We start from the raw sequence: 23,879 nt of genomic DNA on the forward strand, positions 1-23,879 counted from the left end.
TTGATTTGAGAAGATTTCCTTGATAAACCAGTTTCACCAAGAATTTTGTTCAACTTTGTTGTTGAAGGTTGATGCTTGTCAACCAACTTCACCAGCTAAGTTAAACAACCTTCTTGGTGAACCTGGTTTACCAAGGAAGTCTTGCTTGTTAAGCTGATTTTTGATAAACCATACACTTGTTAATAACAATTTCTCTAAACAACAGTGGATAACAGAGTTGGCACAGTCTGGTTAGTGCTAGTTTGTAGCTAATGTAGCTGGTTTACCATCATGCATGATGTTCTCCAACACTGCCTAGCTGGAGAGGTCTGTCGACCAGCTGGTTTTCTAAGGAAGTCTCACTCATTAGTCTACTTTAGCTAGTGTCCGGTTGGAAACACCAGAATCCAAACCTCAACATGCTAAGTAGGAATTCCTGAGATATCTGACCTTCAGATGAGGATCCAGCAGGTCAGTAGTGATGTGTAAAGTGATGGTGGTCTTTGCTCTTTCTGGCAGTGTTGACAGCTCCCAGCAGCTGGAGTTTGGACAGTGGCACCAGGGACACTCTGCCGTTCCTCTCTGCTCATGTCGGGAGTGTGATGGCCCCACCCGTTCCCCCCCGCACCCTCCCTCCCGGTAAGAAACAGTATCTTTGAGGAAATGTTTCACTGAAGAGAAAGACATTTCATTAACCCATTGCTTTTACTTTTGAAATGTTATAAAAGACACTAACTACTTGGATCATCTATGCATGATACGGCGCCATGGTGTGTTCAGCTACACAAGCTCATTTGACAGACATTTGGAATGTGTATCTGCCAAAGTGTGCACGTACTGTTTAGAAGAATTTATGAAAACATGAAGCCAATAGAGTTAAAGGGTTAGTTCGCCCAAAAATGACATTTCTGTCATTAAGTACTCACCCTCATGTCATTCCAAACCCATAAGACCTTTGTTCATCTTTGGAACACAAATTAAGATATTTTTGATGAAATCCAAGAGCCCTGTGACTCCTCCATAGACAGCAATCTAACTACCACTTTCAAAGTCCAAAAAAGGTACTAAAGACATTGTTAAAATAGTCCACGTGACTGCAGTGTTTCAACCTTAATATTATGAAGTGACAAGAATACTTTTTGTGTGCAAAAACAAAACAAAAATAACGACTTTATTCAACAACATGTTCTCTTCTGTATCATTCTCCTATGCTGTTTACGTTCTGCGCTTCCATGTTCTATGTCAGAACGCCGACTCATCACAAAAAGTATTCTCGTCGCTTCATAAAATTAAGGTTGAACCACTGCAGTCACGTCGACTGTCTTTAGTACCTTTCTGGACCTTGAAAGTGGTGGTTAAATTGCTGTCTATGGAAGAGTCAGAGAGCTCTCGGATTTCATCAAAAATATCTTAATTTGTGTTCTGAAGATGAACGGAGGTCTTACGGGTGTGGAACGACATGAGGGTGAGTAATTAATGACAGAATTTTCATTTTGGGGTGGACTAACCCTTTAAGAACTCAAAAAAGGTGTCTACTTGAAATGTTTGTACATTGTTGAATTCTAGTGGAATCTTTATTCGATTGAACTTGGCTTCATTAAATATTCTCCTCTGGGCTAAACAACTGTCGCTGCATCTTAAGGGACATTATTGGATCACACCTGTGTGATTAAATCTAATAGCAAATGTATAGTTGAGAAATAAAAACATTTATTTCATATATATATAATTTATTTTCTAACTGTGCACCTTTTATACATAAAATAATGAAATTTATAAATAAATGGTCGTTTAATGAAGTTAAATGTAGTCTAAGGGGCCGTTTACACAACACTGTTTTCAACTAAAAACAGAAACTTTTCATCCATTTTGGCCATTTATTTACACAACATTTTGGGGGGCCTGAAAAGTGCAAGTTTTTGAAAACAATACCTTTATTGTCTCTGTGTAAACGTCTCAGGTTACATATGTAACCCTGGTTCCCTGAATAGGCGGGTGACGTCACAGACCAGGAAACTATAAAGCGTACCCAAAACAAAGAACACTAGCTTCTGATACGATGAAGCAAGGCACCAGGTATGAGAACCATACTCGGGCCGGCCAAAATGGGGCTACTATCAGGAGACGAACCCCATCCAGGCGAACCCTCTCCAGAAATGCATACAGACGTAGCCTTGACCATGTCTGTACCATAGCGTCCAGTCCGAGAGGAGCTGGATGAGTGAGGGAGAACCACAACGAATAGTGTGTCGTCTCTAGAGATGCAAACAGGTCTACTTCCGCTCGACCGAATTTCTTCCACAGGAGCTCCACCACCTCAGGGTGGAGCCTCCATTCCCCATGCCTCAGCCCCTGCCTCGATAGAACGTCTGCTCTCTGATTTTGATGCCCCAGGATGTATACTGCCCTCAGTGAGAGCAGCTTCCCTTGGGCCCACAGGAGGATCTGATGGGCCAGCTTGCAAAGGTGACACAACCTCAGACCCCCCTGATGGTTGATGTAGGAGACCACCAATGTGTTGTCCGTACGCACAAGCCCCTCAGGTCTGAGAGGAAGTGCTTGAGAGCTCGAAACACAGCCATCATTTCCAGCTGATTCATGTGCCAGGAAAGAAGATGGCCCTGCCACAGACCCTGAGCCGAGCGACCACTCACGATCGCCCCCCAAATGCCGAACTGCTATGAGTTCAGATTGAGCTAGAATCAACCAATCGTCAATATAATTTAACACACGAATGCCCTGGAGTCTCAGAGGAGCCAGAGCTGCATCCACACATTTCATGAAAGTGCAGGGTGATAAACCTAGGCCGAAAGGAAGTACCCGAAATTGGTACGCTTCGCCCCCGAAAGCAAACCTCAGGAATTTCCTGTGTTGTGGATGGATGGATACATGGAAAACACGCATCCTTGAGATCTGTTGTTACAAACCAGTCCTCTGACCTGACTTGTGACACGATCTGCTTGAGTGTAAGCATCTTGAACTGTGCGATTCAGAAGCGCAGATATAGAATAGGATGCAACCCTCCGTCCTTTTTTGGAACAATGAAGTAGCGGCTGTAAAACCCTGACAGCTTGCTGGGAGGAGGAACCTGTTTTATAGCCCCCTTTCGCAAGAGAGTCAGAACTTCTTGCTCCAAAACCAGAGCCTGCTCTGGGTCCACTACTGTAGAGAGGACCCTATTGAACCCCTGGGGGCGAGATCCGAACTGAATTCTGTAGTCCTTTTCTATTATATGCAGTACCCATTGAGATATATTTGGCAGACCTTTTCATTCTGTCAGAAAATCTACTAAGGGAACCAGTCTCTCGAGACTGGCCTCTGGTGTTGGTTGGGCAGCCAGACCAGTGTCCTGAAGTGGTGAACCGGCAGGGAACAACCAAACTGACTGCTCTGTGACCCTCCTCGGAGGATCACTGGAGACCGCTGTACCCTGAAGCACACGAGGTGGCAGGGTTAGCAGAACGGCCCCCTGAGGGCACCGAGAAAAACCGGTCACCGTATAATGAGGTGTAATCCCTTTCTCCCCAGAGGGGACTGCCCCCAGAAGCCTGGCGCCATTGGCGTCAGGACTTCTTCGCCGAAGCCTTCTTAGAGATAATGACAGTCCTCAGATCTGTCTTATCCTTTGAAGACTTCAGCTGCGAATGCCACCCATAGGAGGAGGAGCCCGAGTGGCGACGCTGAGCTTTTGCTGTGCTCTGTGTGAGGAGCTCACGGTCTGCCTCTGCTGCTCCTGCCCAGCAGCTTCGGACACATGACTTCGGCAGGGGAGAATTTTCTGGAACGCCACCGCTTGTTTCTTCACCTCCTGAAACCTATCAATGACTGAGGTGACAGCGTTGCCAAATAGGCCAGAAGTGGAGTTCAAAAGGAAGCTTTTGTCTTTGACCTTAATACCAGATAAATTCTCGAATTGCGTCCGCAGAAATTTCCCCGCCCTCATCAATGTCCTTTAATAGGTCGGCCTGGTATGCCTGCAGAATAGACATAGTGTGCAGGCATGCCGCGGCCTCAGCGCTGAAGTAGTCTTAAGAGGCTTGGTGGGTTACGTCGGGGATTTTAGCGATGATGCTGACTCAGGGGAGAGATAGCTCGCAAGTGTCTCTTCAGCCCTGGGCATCGCCAGATAGCCATAGTGTTTCAACCCCATAATATTCAAATAATTAGATGTCTGGGTGTTAAATACACGGTAAGACACAGGTCTATTCCACAAGCTCAACACCTTGGTGTGGAGGTCGGGAAAGAATGGCAATCCCAGACAAGGAGGTTGTGATCTGGATGGTAAAAATCTTTCATCCAGTTTGCTTTTATGTTGTAATTCTTGTTTCTCGGCTGGCCAATCAATATTTAATTTAGCTGTTGCACAAGTCACAACCTCCATAAGCCCCTCGTAAGCAATGAGCCGCTGAAGACGCAGTGGATTAGTTTTGTTTTTAAAGGGAATACGCCACAGATCTAATATACACAAGCGATTTTTGTCCCTGCTGTTTACGTTCACAGACATAACCAACTGTGTTTGTGAAATTTGTGTTTTTGACAGAACCTTGTGTGTATTTGACAGTTTAAAGGGGACCTATAATGCCCCTTTTATAAGTGTCTGTGAAGTTTCAGCTCAAAATACCCCACAGATCATTTAAAATGGCTTGTCAAATTTGCCCCTATTTGGATGTGAGCAAAAACAAACCGTTTGTGTGCGTCCCTTTAAATGTAAATGAGCTGCTGCTCCCAGCCGCTTTCCAGAAGAGGGTTGCTCAGCAACAAAGCTGGAGAATCTTACACGCAGGGTTCAGGTGTTCAGCCTTACATTGTTCAAACCAGTGTCGGACACTGATGGAGAGACTTAGGAAGAAGTTACAACCTATAAAATGCATTTGGACATTTCTGAACGGTTAGTGGATAAATTTATGTAGTTGCTGTGGAGTTGATTCAACTCATCGACTAGCATGTGCCATCATGTTAATCTTTTGTGCAAATCCAATGCTGAATTGACCCTTGTTTGTGAAGCAGTACAGCGTAAAATTGTTGTTTGTTCTCGGGGGTAGGGTTTATTAGGGCTGGGTAAAAAACATTGATTTCTCGATTTTAATCGATTCTCATTTTTACAAACTGATATTGATTCTTGAATCCCAAGAATCGATTAGTCTAGTCTGTTTTCAGTTGATGAATGAACAGAACATGAAGCGCGCCTCCCATCTTTGTGCTTTGTTACTTTTGATATGAAGCAAAGTTTCAGATTTCAAATGACATCCATCTTATAATGAGATTCAAAAAATAAATACCGTTTTGGCACTGTTTAATGTGATGTGATAGATCGCTTTAGCACCTCAGTTAAAGAGAAGCGGCAGCACAGAGAGCATGTGAGCATCCTCTCCGCTTTAATACCAGTTACAGCGCGAAATAAACATGAGTAAACATCTGAAGGTATGTTAAAATATACAGTACAACTTAACGAAATCCGTATCATGTCTAGCTCAATAGCTCAATCAGTTTCAACCTCGGAAAGACGTCAATAAAACAGCTTGTAAACAATGTCACGTAACATCACATTTACCTCAGAAAAACATATTCAGTGACCATAAACTCAGTAGTCAACTAGAAAAGTGAACTCTAGAAAGCAGCATTCTGATAAATATAGCTGTGCACCGTTACATATTCATTATAATGTTCTTCAATGTTTAATGCATGTTTGAATAAATCAGTTAGGACAGCCACGATTTAAATGTTTATATTTCAAAAAAACGAATGGAAGTAGAAATATGATTATGTAATTCTAAACTTTATTTATTATAAAAAAAAAACATCATCGAGTGTAATTTAAGTAAGTAAGTAAACTTTATTTGTATAGCACCTTTCACAGATATAGATCACAAAGTGCTTTACAGAGTACAACAAAACTAACAAAATAAAACTATAACAAATGACAAAAAACCCTAAAACACAAAACAATAAAGCACAAGCACCCCTACAACCCATTCAACCAAAAGCCTGTTTAAATAAAAATGTCTTCAGCTGCTTTTTAAAAGATTCTACAGAATTTTCCGCATGCAATGACAGGGGCAAGGCATTCCAGAGTCTAGGTGCAACTGCTTGAAAAGACCGGTCACCCCGAGTTTTAAAACGAACTTTAGGAACCATTAAAAGGTTTTGGCCTGAAGACCGAAGAGTACGGGAGGAAGAATAAGGGGTCAGCAGGTCAGTAATGTACTGGGGGGCCTGTCCATGCAGAGCTCTAAAAGTCAAAATTAAAATTTTAAAATCAATTCTGAATTTGACCGGAAGCCAATGTAGTGAGGATAATACTGGTGAAATATGAGTCCTTCTGCGGGTTCCTGTTAAAAGCCTGGCTGCAGCATTTTGCACCATTTGAAGACGACCCAGCAGGGTTTTTTTAAATAAGTAAAAAGAGAGTTACAGTAATCAAGACGAGAAGAAATAAAAGCGTGCGTAATCATCTCCAAGTCCGCTTTAGACAATAGCGCCCTCAATTTAGAAATGTTTCTCAAATGATAAAAAATTTTTTTGACCAGCTGTCTAGAATGACTGTCCAAAGACATAGTTTGGTCAAACATAACACCAAGATTTCTGAGGCTCGTCTGAGCAGAAGAACCCAAGGAGCCAAGGTGCTGTTTATTTTGAGATAACTTATGGTCTGGAGCGAAGATTAAAGTATTCAATTGTAAATAATTATTAAATAACCAGTTCTTTATACAGGACAGCAGTCCAGTAAATCAGTTAACTTGTCAAACTCAGAATCTCTAAAAGAACAGTTCAACTGGATGTCATCAGCATAAAAGTGATAAGATACATTTTTAAAACCATGAATTATTTTACCAAGAGGGCGAATATATAATAAAAACAAAATGGGACCTAGAACTGAGCCCTGGGGTACTCCATATGTCAAGGGGGTCATCTCAGACAGAATATTATTAATTGACACACAAAATGTTCTGTCGCTCAGGTAGGAGGAAAACCAGTCAAGAACCACTCCAGAAAGACCTGTTTTAATACGTAAATGATTTATCAAAATATTGTGGTCAAGTGTATCAAATGCTGAAGATAGATCCAATAGGATCAAGACCGAGTACTGGCCAGCATCGGCCGCCATCATAATGTCAATTTAAGTGTTAGTATATAAATAAGTTAATTTTAACCTTCAATATTATAGGAAAGTAGTACCAACTTACTCCCATGTGTAGTTTACAGCATTAGCTGTAATTAGAGATTTTTTTCCTCTCGAAAATTTGCCATGTACTGTAACTGATATACTACATCCAAAATATTCAATATCGAATCAAAATCACAATCAAATCGAATTGCAAGCATGTGAATAGAAATCGAATCGAATCGTGAAAATTGTGTCAATACCCAGCCCTAGGGTTTATGTAAATTTTAGATTTAGTGATATCACTAACCCGGGAAGAAGCTTGTTGCAGTCCCTATCAGCCGTTTGTTGTAGTCCTTAAACATAGAATTCTTTAAAAGAAAATATCTCCCTTTGCATTGAAGCATCGTAACTTTGCAGATGTTGTTTATGCTCTAACATAGGGTGACCATATGTGCCATTTTCCCAGGATGCGTCCTGTCCAGGATTTGTAAATTGCCTAAAATGGCTTGAGCCCTTGCCTCTTTAATCGTGAAAGTGGTCATATCGATGTGCCCCGGAACGCGATTTCTACACGGAGGTCTGTGCAAGCCACTGTTGTTATAGACAGTCTTCATGCAATGCATTAAAATGTTGTCGTATTTGTAATGCTTTGACCGTTCTCTATAGATTCAGCCTTCTCGCAAGCCACGATTGGTCGATTATGTATAATGCACGCTATTGGTCAAATTATTTTTCAGTCATTACCTTCTGCGAATATGAAAACAAAACCAAAACTGGGACATTTTATGCAACTTAGAAATCCTGGACAGGACGCGTCCTGGGAAAATGGCACATATGGTCACCCTACTCTAACAGCAACATTACACACTAACTAAAGTTAAAAAAGTGAAATCATAATCAACCACCCCTTTAAACACATGAAAGAGATGTCAGATGTGTGCACTCAGAAAACGATACATTTGAAGTTTAAACTAATATAGCTTTAAAACGCATGCTGATAATAAACTTTAATGATGAAGAAGAACTGCAATGTCCATGAGCGTGATCGTGATATAGATAATCAAAACCAAGTCGATGGTTTGTTAGTATTTGGCAGAGTATCTGATGCAGGCTGGAGCTGTTGAAGGAACACCTTGAAAAGGGGGCGGAGAGCTGCAGCTCATTTGCATTTAAAGACACATGCACGAAAACAGCATGTTTTTGCTAGTACTCGAAAAATGGGTATTTATTACATGGTATAACAAATCATCTGTGAGGTATTTTGAGCTGAAACTTCAGACACATTCTGGGGACACCTGAGACTTAAATTACATATTGAATAAAAAAAAGGTGCAAATTGGTCCCCTTTAATATATTTGGCCAAAAGCTTGTGTTATAAAAGACAAAATGTCACGCAAAGACTGGATTGGCTATGACTAGACTGCAAATACCAGACTAAGACACTCTTCTCCACTCCTCACATACATAAAACATTAGTCTTTACACACATCAACTTTTGAATAAAGAAAATACTGTACTCCTTCAAAGAACCAGTTTTTTTATTTACCCTTGCATTGCAAACAAGCAGAGACGCTCCAAAATGTGTGCAGGACTTCATTCACGATTGAGGCGAGTGGAGCTACTGTATGAGGTTTTTAAATTCAAGTTCTAGTATAAAGTATATAAATAAAAAAAAAAAATATGTTATTAAGCTGTATTTTTTTTTTTCTCATTAAACCGTTTTCGGAATGATAGAAGGAACGCAGAACAGAAACATTAAAATACTGATTCTGCTCAGAGTGAACCGACTAAGGTTTTTTTTTTAAACCCTGGTTTGATGTAGTCCCATGTAGTCTTTAAGGTCTTAAAAACTGCATGCATAATTACAAAAGAAATAAAACATTTTTTTTTTTTTTTTCTCATATTACAGCATTTCTCACTGTTAAGCTGTTTGGACACATTGTTATCCTCCCACATAACCACATTGAAGATAAGCTTAAAAGACACCAACAAATGGCTTGCCAAGCAACGTTTTCTACTCTATGTTCACATATGTCCTGTTAAACAGGAAATTTGGGACAGGATATATTGACAGACCAAACTAAATTAAAGTCTTTAACTTACATAACCATAATTTGTTATTTGCAGTTGCAGGTTGTATGTATTAAGGTGATATTCTCATTTCAGATTGGATTTTATTGGACAAAAATTTGTATACACCAACATATTCTGCCAAGAGTAAGACTACAAATTTTAAATGCGATATCTGCTAAATTTTGTCATTTTTTAGGACTGCACTAGCATATACAGGGACTTTACACCAATAGACATGGACTAATTTTTAGTTTCATTTAATGTGATCTTTAAACTATTTAAAAAAATATAATCACAATTTGAATATTTTATTTTGTTTTATTTTAAAATACATATGCCAATAATTTATAAGAAAAAGGGGGAAAAATGCTGGCCATTATATACTGAGAAAAGAAATACTGCTCCCAGCAGCACAAGTTTGTTTTGATTACAGTAATGTTAAACGTCATGTCAACTGCCCAAATGTGTCGTAAGTGTGACATCCTCCCTTTCATTTCAATAGCTTTTTCCCCACATTTGATCATTGATCCTTTGCTTCTAGCCTATATCCTCACATGATCTAGAGTCATTTCCTCCTCGTTTGCTCTTCCCCAGCCATTATTCTCCTCTGAACATCAGCTAAGTTCAGAATGTGTCCTTCATAGTGCTTGCTGAGTGAATGTGCATGCCAACAATTGTTTACGCGTGAGTGTGTACCGGTGTGTGCTCTTTCCAACCCTGGTTCTGTCCAACTGTGTGTCCCCCTTTAGGACACTTCTCGATGCACTTTGATGCTTTCCACCACCAGATCAGCGAACTCCCTCCAGCTCTCCCCGCGCGCTCCTTAAGAAAGGTATCCTCCGTCTAGATGTGTCCTGTTAGTCCTCCTCATGCATGCATTTCGCGCTAGCATTACTAGATTGACCTTGGATGTCCCTGCCTGTTCTCCGGTCAAAACACCCCGAGCAAAATAGATCTTGAATTTGGTTTTGAAGATAACTGTTTTTGGTGTCCCTAAGATGCTAGTGTTTTGGGTTCTTATTGTAATCGTTTCATATGCATTTGTATATGTATGCATCAGTAGTGCAATCAATGTGTGTGTACAGTATGTGTGTGTTTGGCTTGTAGTTTCTCTATAAAAGGGAGATCAGTAGGATAAAATAAGTTATTTTAACTTAGCAGAAGGTTGATAGATTTTACAGCAAGATTTCTAAGTTTCCCCTTACGAAAAATAAGTTTATTCAAGTGTGCTATTAGTATACTTCTTTTAAACTAAAGATACTAAAGTATACTTTTAGTCTACTTTTTATGTACTTCTCAGAAATAAACTTAAAATTGCACTTAAGTACACTTGACTTGTATTAACAGAAAGGTCTAAGTATATTTACCCTATACTTGTACTCAGTCTTTTGCTTGAGATATACTTAAAAGTATAATTAAATATTCTAAGTATACTTGGCTTGTAGTTGAGTTTTGACTTTTGATTGAGTAGCCTATTAAATACTTTTTTTCAGTTTTACATACTGTCTTATAAACTTTCGAAAATATATTAATTTATAAAAAAAAAAAAAACCAGATATGTTACTAATTCTGAGTATCTGAATTTTTGTGTAAGTAATTTGTGTAAGTAATCAGTCATTTTTGTGTAGGCTAGTCCACTTGTAGTGTACATAGTAATTTACTTCAAATCTAATTTACTCTTCCCTGGCACTGACTGAATTAGGGGGCGCTATCAAAACAACATGATCATCAAACATTAAACAGCATATAAATCAAAACTGCCTAGTTACCGAATGAAATGTCGAACCCCTGAAGAGGAAAGCCTTGGTGGTGTTGATGGACGTGATCTACTCCATCTCCATCTATGCGTTATACACAATCTACTGTTTTTATTGTCCTTCTGAATCTGATTTGGATGTAGTCTTTGACAAAAATGCGTTTTTCACAGCTTTTTGTTTAAAATCTTGGTTTTTTTAATGAAACCTACCCACATTCAAGTGTTGATAAAAAAAAAAGGATGCATAAAGCTACTGTAGAATAAATGTTTTGTTTTTTTAAATGGAAAGAGTTGAAGTAAAGTTGCAGGTATATTTCAAGTATAAAAAATGAATACCTATATACGAACATAGACGTATACTTAAAGTGCAAAAATAATATATAAATAGTAAACTATAAGTATGATGTTATGTCCACTTAAAGAAAACTTACAAGTATACTTGCAGTATAAAACTACTAAACTAGTAGTTTACTGAGCGATATTTCAAAGTATACTTTCATAAACTAAAAAATGTATTAGAATAGTAAACTACTAGTATACTTATAAATTCACTTTGAAATGAGAAACGTAGTTGTGCACTTAAAGTTTACTACTATTACACTTATAGTACACTTAAATGTATACTTTTATATACTAAAAAGTAGGCCAATTTAGTCCCAAGCAGTATTGAAATAGTACATTAACAAGTTTACTACTAGTGCATTGATATTAGTATACTTACTACATAAAGCATACTTAAAAATATACTTGAACATTACTTAAGCATACTTCATAAAATGAACTTGAAGTATACTTCTTTTTCGTAAGGGTCAGTCATCCAGAAACCACCAATAAACAGTCAAAGATGGTGAAGCATCTAAATAGAATAGCAATAAAAATCTCAAGAGTGTTATTGTACTGTAAAATAATTAGTCACAGTTAAAAGGTACACTTCAGTTATGTTAGCAGCTTTAAGACAGAGGTGTTCAATTCTGCTCCTGGAGATCTAACTTTAAATCCAAATCCGAAGCTAACATGTTAACATGTCTCTGACGTACAGTATCGAATCATTTTTTTTTTTCAACAGTTTTCCAGTGTAGGTCAGTAGACAAGTTCACCTTCATGTTGTTAAGGATGAGTGAATGAGGACAGAATAGTAATTTTTGTGTGAACTATTCCTTTAATGGAAGTTCAAATCAACAAGTGTGATACAGCAGTGTTGGAACTGGATGTTCTCCAGGAGGTGGATTGAGCACCATTGCTCTTAGGTCTTCCTAATGTTATCCTACTGGTCTTACATTTAAACATTGCAACAGATACATTGTATTGAATATAAAAACCTTGTTTACCTTTCCTCACCAGTCACCCCTGCACCCTATACCTGCCTCACCCACCAGTCCACAATCGGGCCTGGATGGCAGTAACTCCACCTTGTCCGGCAGCGCCAGCAGTGGCGTCTCCTCTTTGAGCGAGAGCAACTTCGCCCAATCCTCCTCCGAGCCTCCGGCTCGAGCCGACACCTTGGACTCGATGCCGAGCAGCCAGGCCTGGACCACGGACACAGAGGAAGCCGAGAGTCCCTACCTCCCCGTGCGCTACAGCGTCTCCGAGCCTGAAGTTCTGGACCCTCTCAAGCCCGCTCCATGCCGTAGTCACTCAGCCCCATTGGGTGTAACCCCAGGAATACCCACCGATGGCCACCACCACCATCACCTCCATCTCCACCATCACCACCCACACGCAGTACACATCGCCCACCCGCACTACCACCACCATGAGCCTCCACCTGCTCTGCCTCCCAAACCCTACCTGAGGGAAGGGTGCATCCCTGAAGAGGACTTGAGGCCGGTTCCAAGGCCCATGCCCCGCAAGATCTCCCAGCCTCTGCTCACTAACAAGGAGGAGCAGGCCAAGGTGGCATGGGAACATGGCATTAGTGAAGAATAGATGAAGAACAAGCTTGTACCGTTGGCTTTGGTGTGATAAGTGGTTGGGTTTCTTTGGAAAGTCCCAAGAAATGACTGATTTGAACCTTCTCCTCTACTTCCCATGTATCCAGTGTAGGTCTTTTACACCTTTTAAGAAGTGCTTGCCATGTTGCTGAGCTTCTACATGCTAGTGAGATTTTTTGTTTTGCACTTAGTGGTTGTTGGTTGGGAGTTGCCCAGGAGACTTGAGTTCAAACTGCTTGTAGAGCCCAAGCTACTTCCCCTCATTAATATCAGTATGTTGATTGGATAATACATATATGGTAAGAATCCCGAAAGTTGTAATGGTACGAAAAGAGACTTTCAGATGAAACAGGAAGCACAAAATGTGATTCAGGTGGTTTTGAGGTGTACCAGATCCAAGAGTTTTATGTCCCCAGAGATAGATACACGTCTTGTCAAGGTCTAAAACTTGAAAACACTTCATAATCATCATTACAATAGTTTCAATTTGTAATACATACACCTTCAAAAAGAGTGTTGACAAACCTTACCAATAGGCATTGTGTCAGTTTTAGTTGGGTTGCACTTTAGCACTTAACCTTTGAGCACCAAAAACCTTATTAGTTTTGCCTTTTATCATTATTATTAAATACTGAAATAATTTAGAAAGTGCAAAAGTGGATCTGTGGTTCTTTAGATAGTGGCTAAAATTTAAATTAAGTTGAATTACATCTCGCTACATAAGGGTGGATTTCAGATGATCTTTGAAGAAGTTTGAAGATCTCCTCATCGACCAAGCATGCCCATTGTAAAAGCCTCAGATGCGGTTTTGTTAACACAGCGGTTGATATAACATGCTACCACTTCATTAGAGACCTTAAAACACTTCACAGACCGTCTGCTACCCCCTGCACGGTAGCGGGAAGCTTCTCCTCAGAGAGAATCTGCACTGATTTGACAGTAAGAGGCTTTTACAATCTTCGTAAAGCCTCATTACACCCACAATATTGTCGTGCTGCGAAAGCAAATCAGCCACTCTAAACGTTACTACCCCGTTACGCTAATAACACAACAGCCAAAGCGCTGTTAAATCAAAGCCATTTCACAGATGTCTCTTCACAGTAAAGCGGCTTTTGGTCTCAGCAGGTTCCTTTGGGAATTGATTTCTGTTCCTCTGAGTTGACAGTTTTCATAAAGAAGTATATTTTTAGAGAGAGCCATTATAATATTTCAAGACTTTAATATAATTGTATTGTAAAAAATACAGAGTTAGAATAAATGCAGCTTAGATAATATCATACTTTATATGGCTATGAAAGATTATATCACATTTTTAAAGGTGGAAAGGAGGCAAGATTCATGAGTGCGTTTTTTGTTGTGAGTTGAGTAACTTTTCTAAAGTCTTTCAACTGCTGATAGATGCAAATTCAGTACCTGATGGTGTTTGCATATTAACTTCTGATGACTTGAAAGTATATGTTATTTAAAAAGCTAATTTTTATGTACAATGTGCATGTTCTCTTCAGTGGTGATGATAATATTACCCTACATCACTTGAAGGGAGGGTCTGTTAGAGATATTGCTTATACTGTATATGTACACATCCTCATCCACATCATCATAATTATTTCTGATTTGAGCAACATTGCATATTACGATCAATTTATGTGGCTGAGAAACCTAAATTTGCTGGGCAATTTTAATTTCATTTTCCAAAGGAAAGCAAGAACACCCAGTCCAAAAAAGTGACAAGTTGTGAAAGCTATATTTCCCATGTTAATTTTACTTGTCAGGTGATGTGTGTCACGATGGGTAGCTCCGCCCACAGTTAAATCTCACTGGTCCAAAATCCTGCATCACACAACTCTGTTAAAGGGGTCATGAACTGCATTTTTTTATTATGATTTTATAATGTTTCCTGAGGTGCACTTACAGTATAATGTTAGTATGATTTTTACATTAAAAATTGTCATAATTTAGAAATAAAAGGCCATTTTTGACCCTGATTTGAACACTCTGTTGGAAGGGGGCGTGTCTGCTGTGAGACTTAAATGTAAACGGCTACTTCTATGACTGGCTAACATCTTTGCATATGAAATAAGTATTATATCTGGAACTCTCTTGAAAACTCTTACTACAATTTAACTATTACAGCTGTTGATATTAACTAATGGTGAAAAGTGTTACACATTACAGAATTATACTATTCTGTATCTCATTGCAACTCGATTTCTGCACTCTCACAAATGCTTTCATCATAACTAACAGTGCAAATATGATGTAAATAAGAGATTTGTCGCACAATACGCTTTCTGTATATAATTTAATCAATTTAAATATCAGATTATTTTCAGGAACAGCATTAAACGAGTTTGAGACAAAGAACGTCTGACTGTACATGAATCATTACATATCAGAAATCACTGATCACAGATCAGGCATTAGAATTAACACAGATACTTACAGGTTGTGGCACTACTGTCCGGACCATATCTTACAGTAAAAGTCTGTTTGCAAAGTCTGCATCGAAATTGCAACTGGTTTACCAAAGAATCCACAGTGAAATGTACTGAACAAACAAATAATGCTCTATTGAGACATTCACATACAGTTGCAAGAAAAAGTATGTGAACCACTTGCAGAATCTGTGAAAATGTGAATAATTTTAAGAAAATAAAGGAGATAATACAAAATGCATGTTATTTTTTATTTAGTACTCTCCTGAGTAAGATATTTTACATAAAAATGTTTACATATAATCCACAAGACAAAAAAATAGCTGAATTTATTAAAATAACCCCATTCATAAGTATGTGAACCACTGATTCTTAATACCGTGTGTGGTTACCTGGATGATCTACGACTGTTTGTTTGTTTTGTAATGGTTGTTCATGAGTCTCTTGTTTATTCTGAGCAGTTAAACTGAGCTCTGTTCTTCAGAAAAAATCTCCAGGTCCTGCAGATTCTTCCGTTTTCCACCATCTTTTGCATATTTGAACCCTTTACAACAGTGACTAAATGATTTGAGATCCGTCTTTTCACACTGAGGAAAACTGAGGGACTCAAACACAACTTTTAAAAAAGGTTCAAACATTCACTGATGCTCCAGAAAAAAACATGATGCATTAATAGACGGGGGGTGAAAACATTTGGAATTTGAAGATCAAGGTAAATTGTATTTAATTTGTCTTCCGGGAAACATGAAAGTATCTTCTGTTGCTTCCGAAGGGCAGTACTATATGAAAAAAAAATTTATATTTAAACAAAATAAGAAAAATTTGGACATCTTCATCCTGTTCAAAAGTTTTCATCCCCTGACTCTCAATGCGTCGTGTTTCCTTCTGGAGCATCAGTGAATGTTTGAACCTTTTTTTAATAGTTGTGTTTCAGTCCCTCAGTTTTCCTCAGTGTGAAAAGACGGATCTCAAAATCATACAGTCACTGCTGGAAAGGGTTCAAATATGCAAAAAATCCTTGAAAACTGAAGAATCTGCAGGACCTGGAGGATTTTTCTGAAGAACAGAGCTCAGTTTAACTGCTCAGAACAAACAAGGGACTCATGAACAACCATCACAAAACAAACAAACAGTCGTAGATCATCCAGGTAACCACACACAGTATTAAGAACCAGTGGTTCATATTCTTATGAATGGGGTTATTTTAATAAATTCAGCTATTTTTTTTGTCTTGTGGATTATATGTAAACATCTTTTATGTAAAATATCTTACTCAGGAGAGTACTAAATAAAAAATAACATGCATTTTGTATTATCTCCTTTATTTTCTTAAAATTATTCACATTTTCACAGATTCTGCAAGTGGTTCACATACTTTTTCTTGCAACTGTAGTTGAAAATAAAGAAACACTTTCCAAGCATTAGGATCCTTTGGAAGGTAATGTTATTCCAGAGATCCTGCATCTCTCTTCTCATCTCATCTCACCTCACGAATGTGCCAGTGGGCGGGACCAAAGCTGTGATGATGTAGAAGTAGGCGTTGAATTTACATCATTATGTGACAAAATCCATGTAGTTTTCAGAGCTTGGTTTCAATAAAAGCTGTTTTTGGACTAACAAGGACGTTTTGAGTTCTGAAACTTACAGGATGTTTTTATAGTATGACCTCTTACATGTCAAAAGATAAAGGAAAATTTGATTTCTCAATTCATGACCCCTTTAAACTTCACATATATTCTGATTGGCTGTGATTACATTGTGTCATATGGTATTTTCACATTCATTGCGGACAGACAAATTACTTGTCACAGAAATTTTCACTTGATGTGGCATATCTTTTATTTTATTAATATTTTTTTTTATTATTATTATTAGGGGTATTCTCCCATTAATTGTGCAAACTATAATATAAATAATCTCTTTTTTATTTATTTTAATTTTATTTATTTTTTTATTTTTTGTACTGCACTGTTAGGCCCCAAACAAATTGATGATGTGGTTTAATTTGGTTTTGTATCACTTAATTAAGGGGATATATTATGGGTTTAAAAGGTACTTTTTTAATTTATTTCGGGCATGCAAACACAAAAGTATATACTTAAGCTTGCTCATAGTATGAAATGTACCTAAGCTCCAGAATATCAAAGGCAAAAGGCAAGTTTTTAGGTAAACTTAAAGCATTTAAGTGTGCTTTTGTGAAATGAAAACTGTACTTTTCATGGCAGGATATGTACAGAGAGAAATGCATGAATCTTAATGGCTGATATGACTGATGGTTCATCACTAATGGCCTTTTTATGGCCAGAGAAAGCAAATACACATGATAGAGGGCCTTCTATAAATGTTTATTACATTAAAAATATTCCCATCTGTTTTCCTTTAGTCAGAAAAGACATAAACTGCCATTGTCTGTCTATTTGTACTTCCTCATAAAGTAAAACTTGGGTAACTGCTGATGGTATGCAGTTGTATATTATTCAATATTATTTTCTTTACTAAATTATAAAGACATATAATGATGAAGTAAGTGTGTTATGTCTCCAAAGACATAGAAATGGGTTGACTGATGAGTTATTAATAATTGTTTATATTAACCTTATTCATTTTAGGGTTATTTCAGACGATATAAATCATTTTTATACACATAAATATTGAGTGATCAGGGAAGGAACTGGAATCTATGCAAAGATTGAGTGTTATAAGACAGAGTGTCGAAGTATATCCGTCACAGCCCATTCTGTGAATATTAGCACTGATCAACTAAAAAGCATTAATATTTGTTGTTTTGAGCATTTCTTATTATGCTTTCTTGACATTTTGCATGTAAATATGGTCTGACGGATACTGTGTGTCTTGTATTCGCTCACCATCGTAATTTTGCTTGCATATCCAAGCAAAAAAATAAAAATAAAAAAGTATTATAATCACAATTCATTAAAACCTCATGCTTTAAATGAAGGTTACTCATTTGGCACAAGCAACCATGTAAAAACAAGTGTACATATTTTACATGTTTGATATCTCCATGGAGGCAAGCTGACAGTTTTGGATTCAAAGTTTCAGATTGAGGGTGACATTTTATTTTTTACATGATGAGGTTGCCCTGATCAGCATCTATAATTCAATTCCAGATCAATGCTGTTGTTATGTGTGAATTGCTAATGAAATATTGGGTTTATTTTCCTGAAAGGATTGATGACTTGAATGAGGTAAATATTGTCATATATTGGAAACGACAGTTTCTGGTAATGTGAGAGGATGAAATGGGTGTGCAAAGCAAAGGGAAAAAGTTTTTTTTTTTTTTTTTTTTTTTTTGTCTCTGTACATAAAGAGGGGTACTAAACGCTCTGGCCTGCATTACAGTTCGTACCACACCATGTCTGGCTTTCTTTTGTGTATATAATCCTTCAAAAGCTTTGTATTTATATGGTCAAGAGGGACAAATCATGTATAGACTGAGATTAATTGTCTGCCTTGTACTTTCTGATGTAAATGTGTTTTTAAAACTAAATTGCAAACAAGTGAAAAAGAAAAAAAAAAATCTTTCAATGGCCTAATCACTACAGTTATTTTGTGTATTTTGCATTGAAATCTGAAGAGCGTTTTGTTTTACCATGCAGAAATATGAAAACCTTTGTACAAGTATTCTCAAAGTATTTTTTCTGTATATATTGTGCTAGCATGAATAAATGTGGTGTGGATTTTAGATGTAAATACACATTTTTTTTTTCCTACTCACTTAACCGCTGTGACGTGTAATTCATTAATAATGCCTAATATTAAAGATAATGTTTTATCGACTGATATTTGCCGTCCTTCCTTTACTTGGAGTTGTAATTGAGTCATTAAGTTTCATGTATTATTATTATTATTTATTTTTTATTTTTTTGACAGCAAATTCTTGAAAGAACCTTGAAAAACTATACAAATAGCAAAAGTATTACACAATATATGACCCACCAAAAACAACTTGGCCCGAAATGAAATTTATGGCGGTTCACAACGAAAATATAACCATAAAGTTAATTCAACTCAATTTAATCCACATGTATGTGTCTAGCGCTTTTTACAATACATGTCGTTTCTAAGCAACTTTAAAGAAAACGCATGTCTCTACGTTACAATTTACAGTGATTTAGAGATATCAGAGGTGATGGATTTCAGAAATGTACATATACAAATCCTGCAGTTAGCTAACAATGTATTAATTTAAGGTAGAAACAATGAGCTTATTGATGTAATGAACACATGTTATGTCGTTAAAGGGTTATTTCACCCAAAAATGAAAATAATGTCATTTGTTACTCACCCTCATGCCGTTCCACACCCGTAAAACCTTAGTTTATCTTTGGAACACAAATTAAGATATTTTTGTTGAAATCCGATGGCTCAGTGAGGCCTCCATAGCCAGCAATGACATTTCCTCTCTCAAGATCCATTAATGTACTAAAAACATATTTAAATCAGTTCATGTGAGTACAGTGGTTCAATATTAATATTATAAAGCGACAAGAATATTTCTGGTGCGCCTAAAAAAAAACAAAATAACGACATATAGCGATGGCCGATGTCAAAACACTGCTTCATGAAGCTTCAGAGCGTTATGAATCAGCGTATCAAATCATGATTCGGATCGCATGTCAAACCACCAAACTGCTGAAATCACGTGATTTGGCACTCCGAACTGCTGATTCAATACGCTGATTCATAATGCTCTGAAGCTTCATGACGCAGTGTTTTAAAATCGTCCATCACTATATAAGCCGTTATTTAGTTTTTTTTGGCGCACCAAAAATATCCTCGTCACTTTAATTAATTAATATTGAACAACTGTACTCACATGAACTGATTTAAATATGTTTTTAGTACATTAATGGATCTTGAGAGAGGAAATGTCATTGCTGGCTATGGAGGCCTCACTGAGCCATCGGATTTCAACAAAAATATCTTAATTTGTGTTCCGAAGATTAACGAAGGTCTTACGGGTGTGGAACGGCATGAGGGTGAGTAATAAATGACAGAATTTTCATTTTTGGGTGAACTAACCCTTTAAGAGAATCGAGAAGTCAACATGCAACAACTCATTTTTCAGCTAATGAACAATAAAACATTTACATCCAAACAGAATCCATCAGACTTTAAAAGAGCATTTAATGTGTCAGACAACGTAAGTAAGTTCATAATAAACAACATTGTCAACTAATATTGTTTATATTATTCATTGTAGTTATCTTTCTTGGTGAGAACTGGCCGTTATATAGTCCTGGAAACCCAGTTCAGCTTTTTGGTTATTATTTACATTCATTAGCCTATAGAGTAGCATAACTCTTACCTGAATGAAGGCTACTGTGGTTTTATTGTGTAAAGAGCTATAGCAAACATATGATGATTTTGGAATTGAAGTCACATGTTTGAAACTAGCATACCATGGTATTGCCTTCTGATGCCACCACTATACAGTTTATGTCAGAGAAATATCACAAAATGGTCTTCTTTTATAGTATACTTAATGATATAAACAGCGTCCATTAATAGCACAGTTTGCCTAGTGGAATGATATAGCAGTTAATTTATGTAAAGTGTCACAGGATGACCGAGAACTACAAACATGGCGCTGGTGCAAACCACACATCATCAAGCCGTGATCGTCACCAGGAAAGTTCACCTTCAAAACCAATCAGAGGCCGCCAACTGGACTCACTCCCGGGATGAACACTGCACATCCATTCAGACAACAGTGCGTGTTGCGACGTCATGAGCCAGCCAATAGACGAGCGAAGAGTGGACCGGTAACCAATCAGATGGGAGAGTGGGCGGGTACTTTCAATAGGAAGCGCTGTTGAATCGGTACGTTGCGTGTTTCTCTAGCCGGTATCTTTAATGATCGTTCAAAACTAAGTCCAGCACTTTTTGATACCGTGTTTAAGTAGTTAGTCACCTTTATTTGGTTTTAGGATGCTATATTTAAGTGGGCTTTCTGTGGCACTGGCCCTGGCGCTGGTTCCGAGTTGCAGTGATGCTTTGAAAGATGGAGAGTGTGAAGGTGAGTTTGTATAATATGTTCATAGTGTAAACATGTGGAGGAAACACATTCCCTGTCAAGAGCATCTCACTTCTGCGTTTTACTCATCTTCTTTAGTTTAGCTGTGTTGTATGTTTAATTTTTAGGTCGTTTTATTGTGTATTTTTGGTGTTCGTTTTTAACTGTTAACTACTTCAGTTATTCAGTTCATTAATCATTATTTTTTCTTTAGGTTTTAAGGTACTGTTAAGCTAAACGCATTTTATAATTATTTGTATAATGTATATTTATGATATACAGTATGTTTCCAATACAATATATTAGAAAATAAGTATTTTAATGATATAAAGTATTTTATATTAGTATTGTAAGGACATTTATTTATGTAATTTTGTAAATTAGGTCACCTTTCTTTTGTTTTCAATGAAAATCTTTTGGACCCTCATATCATACTTTAAACAGTGGATTGCGTAATTCAGGTTATTATCAGAAACCCTTGTAAATAAATACGCATTTCATATTCAGAACTATCTATGGCACACCGATTCAAATATTGGTCATAATTTTTCTATTTATAAACTGATCAAGAAATAAATAATTTTGAAATGAACTGATATAATGATATATAATATTTATCTGGATTATTTCATGAAATGTGACTAATTGTGTTGATCAGAGTGTTTAACAGGGTTTCCACTTGTAAATATCAGGGAATTCCTTACCTGGAAGAATTATAGGGGAAAAAAAAAAAAAAAAACACCTTAAAAGACAAGTATATTTTAATTGTGAATACACAAGTTTTGTTCTCTGGCATATTTTTTCATCAGCTAGATATTGCTGTATTATAAAGTAGAACTTGCTTGTAAGCCGTAAAGATGTCTTGTTAATGAGTCATTTTCAAAGAAAAATAAAAGTTCTTTGTGTACGATTTTTGCATTGCAGTCTGTGTGGGTTTCCTGGAACGGTTTTACCAGAAGCTAAGCGATGACGACGTCAAGTTCAACAGTGACTCCATCGAAAACGCTCTTCTAAAATTTTGCAAAGATACCAAAGGGAAAGAGAACCGCTTTGTAAGTCTTTGTGTGTATCAGATCAGTGAATTGTGCTTTTTTTCTTGCATTATTTGTTTATTCTTACTTTGTATCTGTTTTGTGTGTGTGTGCGCGCAGTGTTATTATATAGGGGCAACAAGTGATGCAGCAACAAAAATGATCAATGAAGTTACCAAACCGATGAGTCACCATGTGCCAGTGGATAAGATTTGTGAAAAGCTCAAAAAGAAGGACAGTCAAATCTGTGAACTGAAATATGGTAAGTTGAGAAGTTTGTTTGCATAGAAAAGTAGTTTCCTCTGATTAATTTATTGCTTCTGTTTAGTGGTTGACCAGTATGCATGTGTAACCATATCATATCCATGCCCAGCCCAAAAACAAAATATATTGCAAGTCATTAAATGCATTTATCTTCTTCTAGATAAACAAGTTGACCTGAGCTCCGTTGACCTCAAGAAGTTGAAAGTGAAAGATCTGAAGAAAATTTTGGAAGAATGGGGTGAATCCTGCAAAGGATGCGTGGAGAAATCTGACTTCATACGCAAGATCAATGAGTTAATGCCCAAGTATGCACCCAACGCAGCCAAGGCACGGACAGATCTGTAAACTTGCAGGGAATTATGGGACCAAGGCAGTGGCCAAAGGCATTTAGGGTGGAAGATTTGCGCTGTGCAGCTGACTGACCACCTAAAAGTTGGGTCTGCATTGTGTTGTCACGTTACCATGTACTCCAGGGGTAAACATCAAGAAACCGCACACTTCCATAAAAATACAACCTTTAATTTATGACTTGCAATGTGCAAGCTTGTAGTTCTAAATAATATCCAACACAACCTCTTTTTGCCCCCTGACGCTATGGGAAATATGTTTGACACACTTTGCCTAGTTTGATTTACATTTTCTTTTCTTTTTTTGAGGGTATAGGCTTTCTTAGTTGACTCGTTATTTGAAATATAATGGAGGAGAGTCTCATCTTCAAAATGTGAGGGTCAGTTTGAGTGGACTTTGCTGTAAAATGTTTAATACAGTTATACTGTCTTTTTCATTAAAAGAAGAAAAGAAATTGGTCTTGTCCTTTATTATCATTATTTTGTTGTTGTTTTATGTTTTTTATTATTATTATTATTGTTGTTGTGTTTAATATTGTACCTTTTTCATTGTGGCCACTAAAATTTCTAAATTTCCTTCAGGGCATTAGCATTTAATTTGACTACCAAAATACCTAGTTACCATGTGATGGTATTGAATTGATTTATATGGTTCTATAATGCAATACTCATTGCATGTATTTGTATATCTCTTTACAGTATTGGGTACATTAAATAAGTTCATGCACATTTTTTGGTTGTCACATGACATACTCTTTTCATTACAGTATATTGTGATAGTATTGGCTATTTATGTAGAAACTGCATAGTATGTGAAATTTTCTGTTTACATAGTGGACCTACTACATTTGCAAAAATGTGCAGTGTTAAACAGAGGAATACTGTATACAATGTACTCAACTGGATGTAAGGTTTATT

At 37.3% G+C, this 23,879-nt stretch overlaps 2 protein-coding genes across 10 annotated transcripts in view; both read left to right on the forward strand.

The window, feature by feature from the left end:
• The window catches only part of dock3 (dedicator of cytokinesis 3), a 226,945-nt gene extending 211,452 nt beyond the window's left edge, over positions 1 to 15,493 (forward strand). For 8 of the 9 annotated variants that reach the window (XM_051910294.1, XM_051910298.1, XM_051910295.1 and 5 more), the window contains 3 exons: positions 499 to 618; positions 9,907 to 9,989; positions 12,255 to 15,493. In XM_051910294.1, the coding sequence (XP_051766254.1) occupies positions 499 to 618; positions 9,907 to 9,989; positions 12,255 to 12,839 (788 nt within the window). In that variant the 3' untranslated portion in view covers positions 12,840 to 15,493. The remainder of the gene's footprint in view (positions 1 to 498; positions 619 to 9,906; positions 9,990 to 12,254) is intronic. The other variant, XR_007932311.1, reaches the window with a different exon arrangement.
• Positions 15,494 to 21,069: 5,576 nt separating this feature from the next.
• Positions 21,070 to 23,416, forward strand: manf (mesencephalic astrocyte-derived neurotrophic factor). The gene is made up of 4 exons (XM_051909734.1): positions 21,070 to 21,322; positions 22,244 to 22,371; positions 22,471 to 22,612; positions 22,775 to 23,416. Exons 1-4 carry the CDS (start codon positions 21,235 to 21,237, stop codon positions 22,957 to 22,959), a joined length of 543 nt encoding a protein of 180 aa, XP_051765694.1. The 5' UTR covers positions 21,070 to 21,234; the 3' UTR covers positions 22,960 to 23,416.
• Positions 23,417 to 23,879: the final 463 nt, after the last annotated feature.

The sequence above is a fragment of the Ctenopharyngodon idella genome, chromosome 10 (assembly GCF_019924925.1).
Source record: "Ctenopharyngodon idella isolate HZGC_01 chromosome 10, HZGC01, whole genome shotgun sequence".
NCBI classification, from domain to species: domain Eukaryota; kingdom Metazoa; phylum Chordata; class Actinopteri; order Cypriniformes; family Xenocyprididae; genus Ctenopharyngodon; species Ctenopharyngodon idella.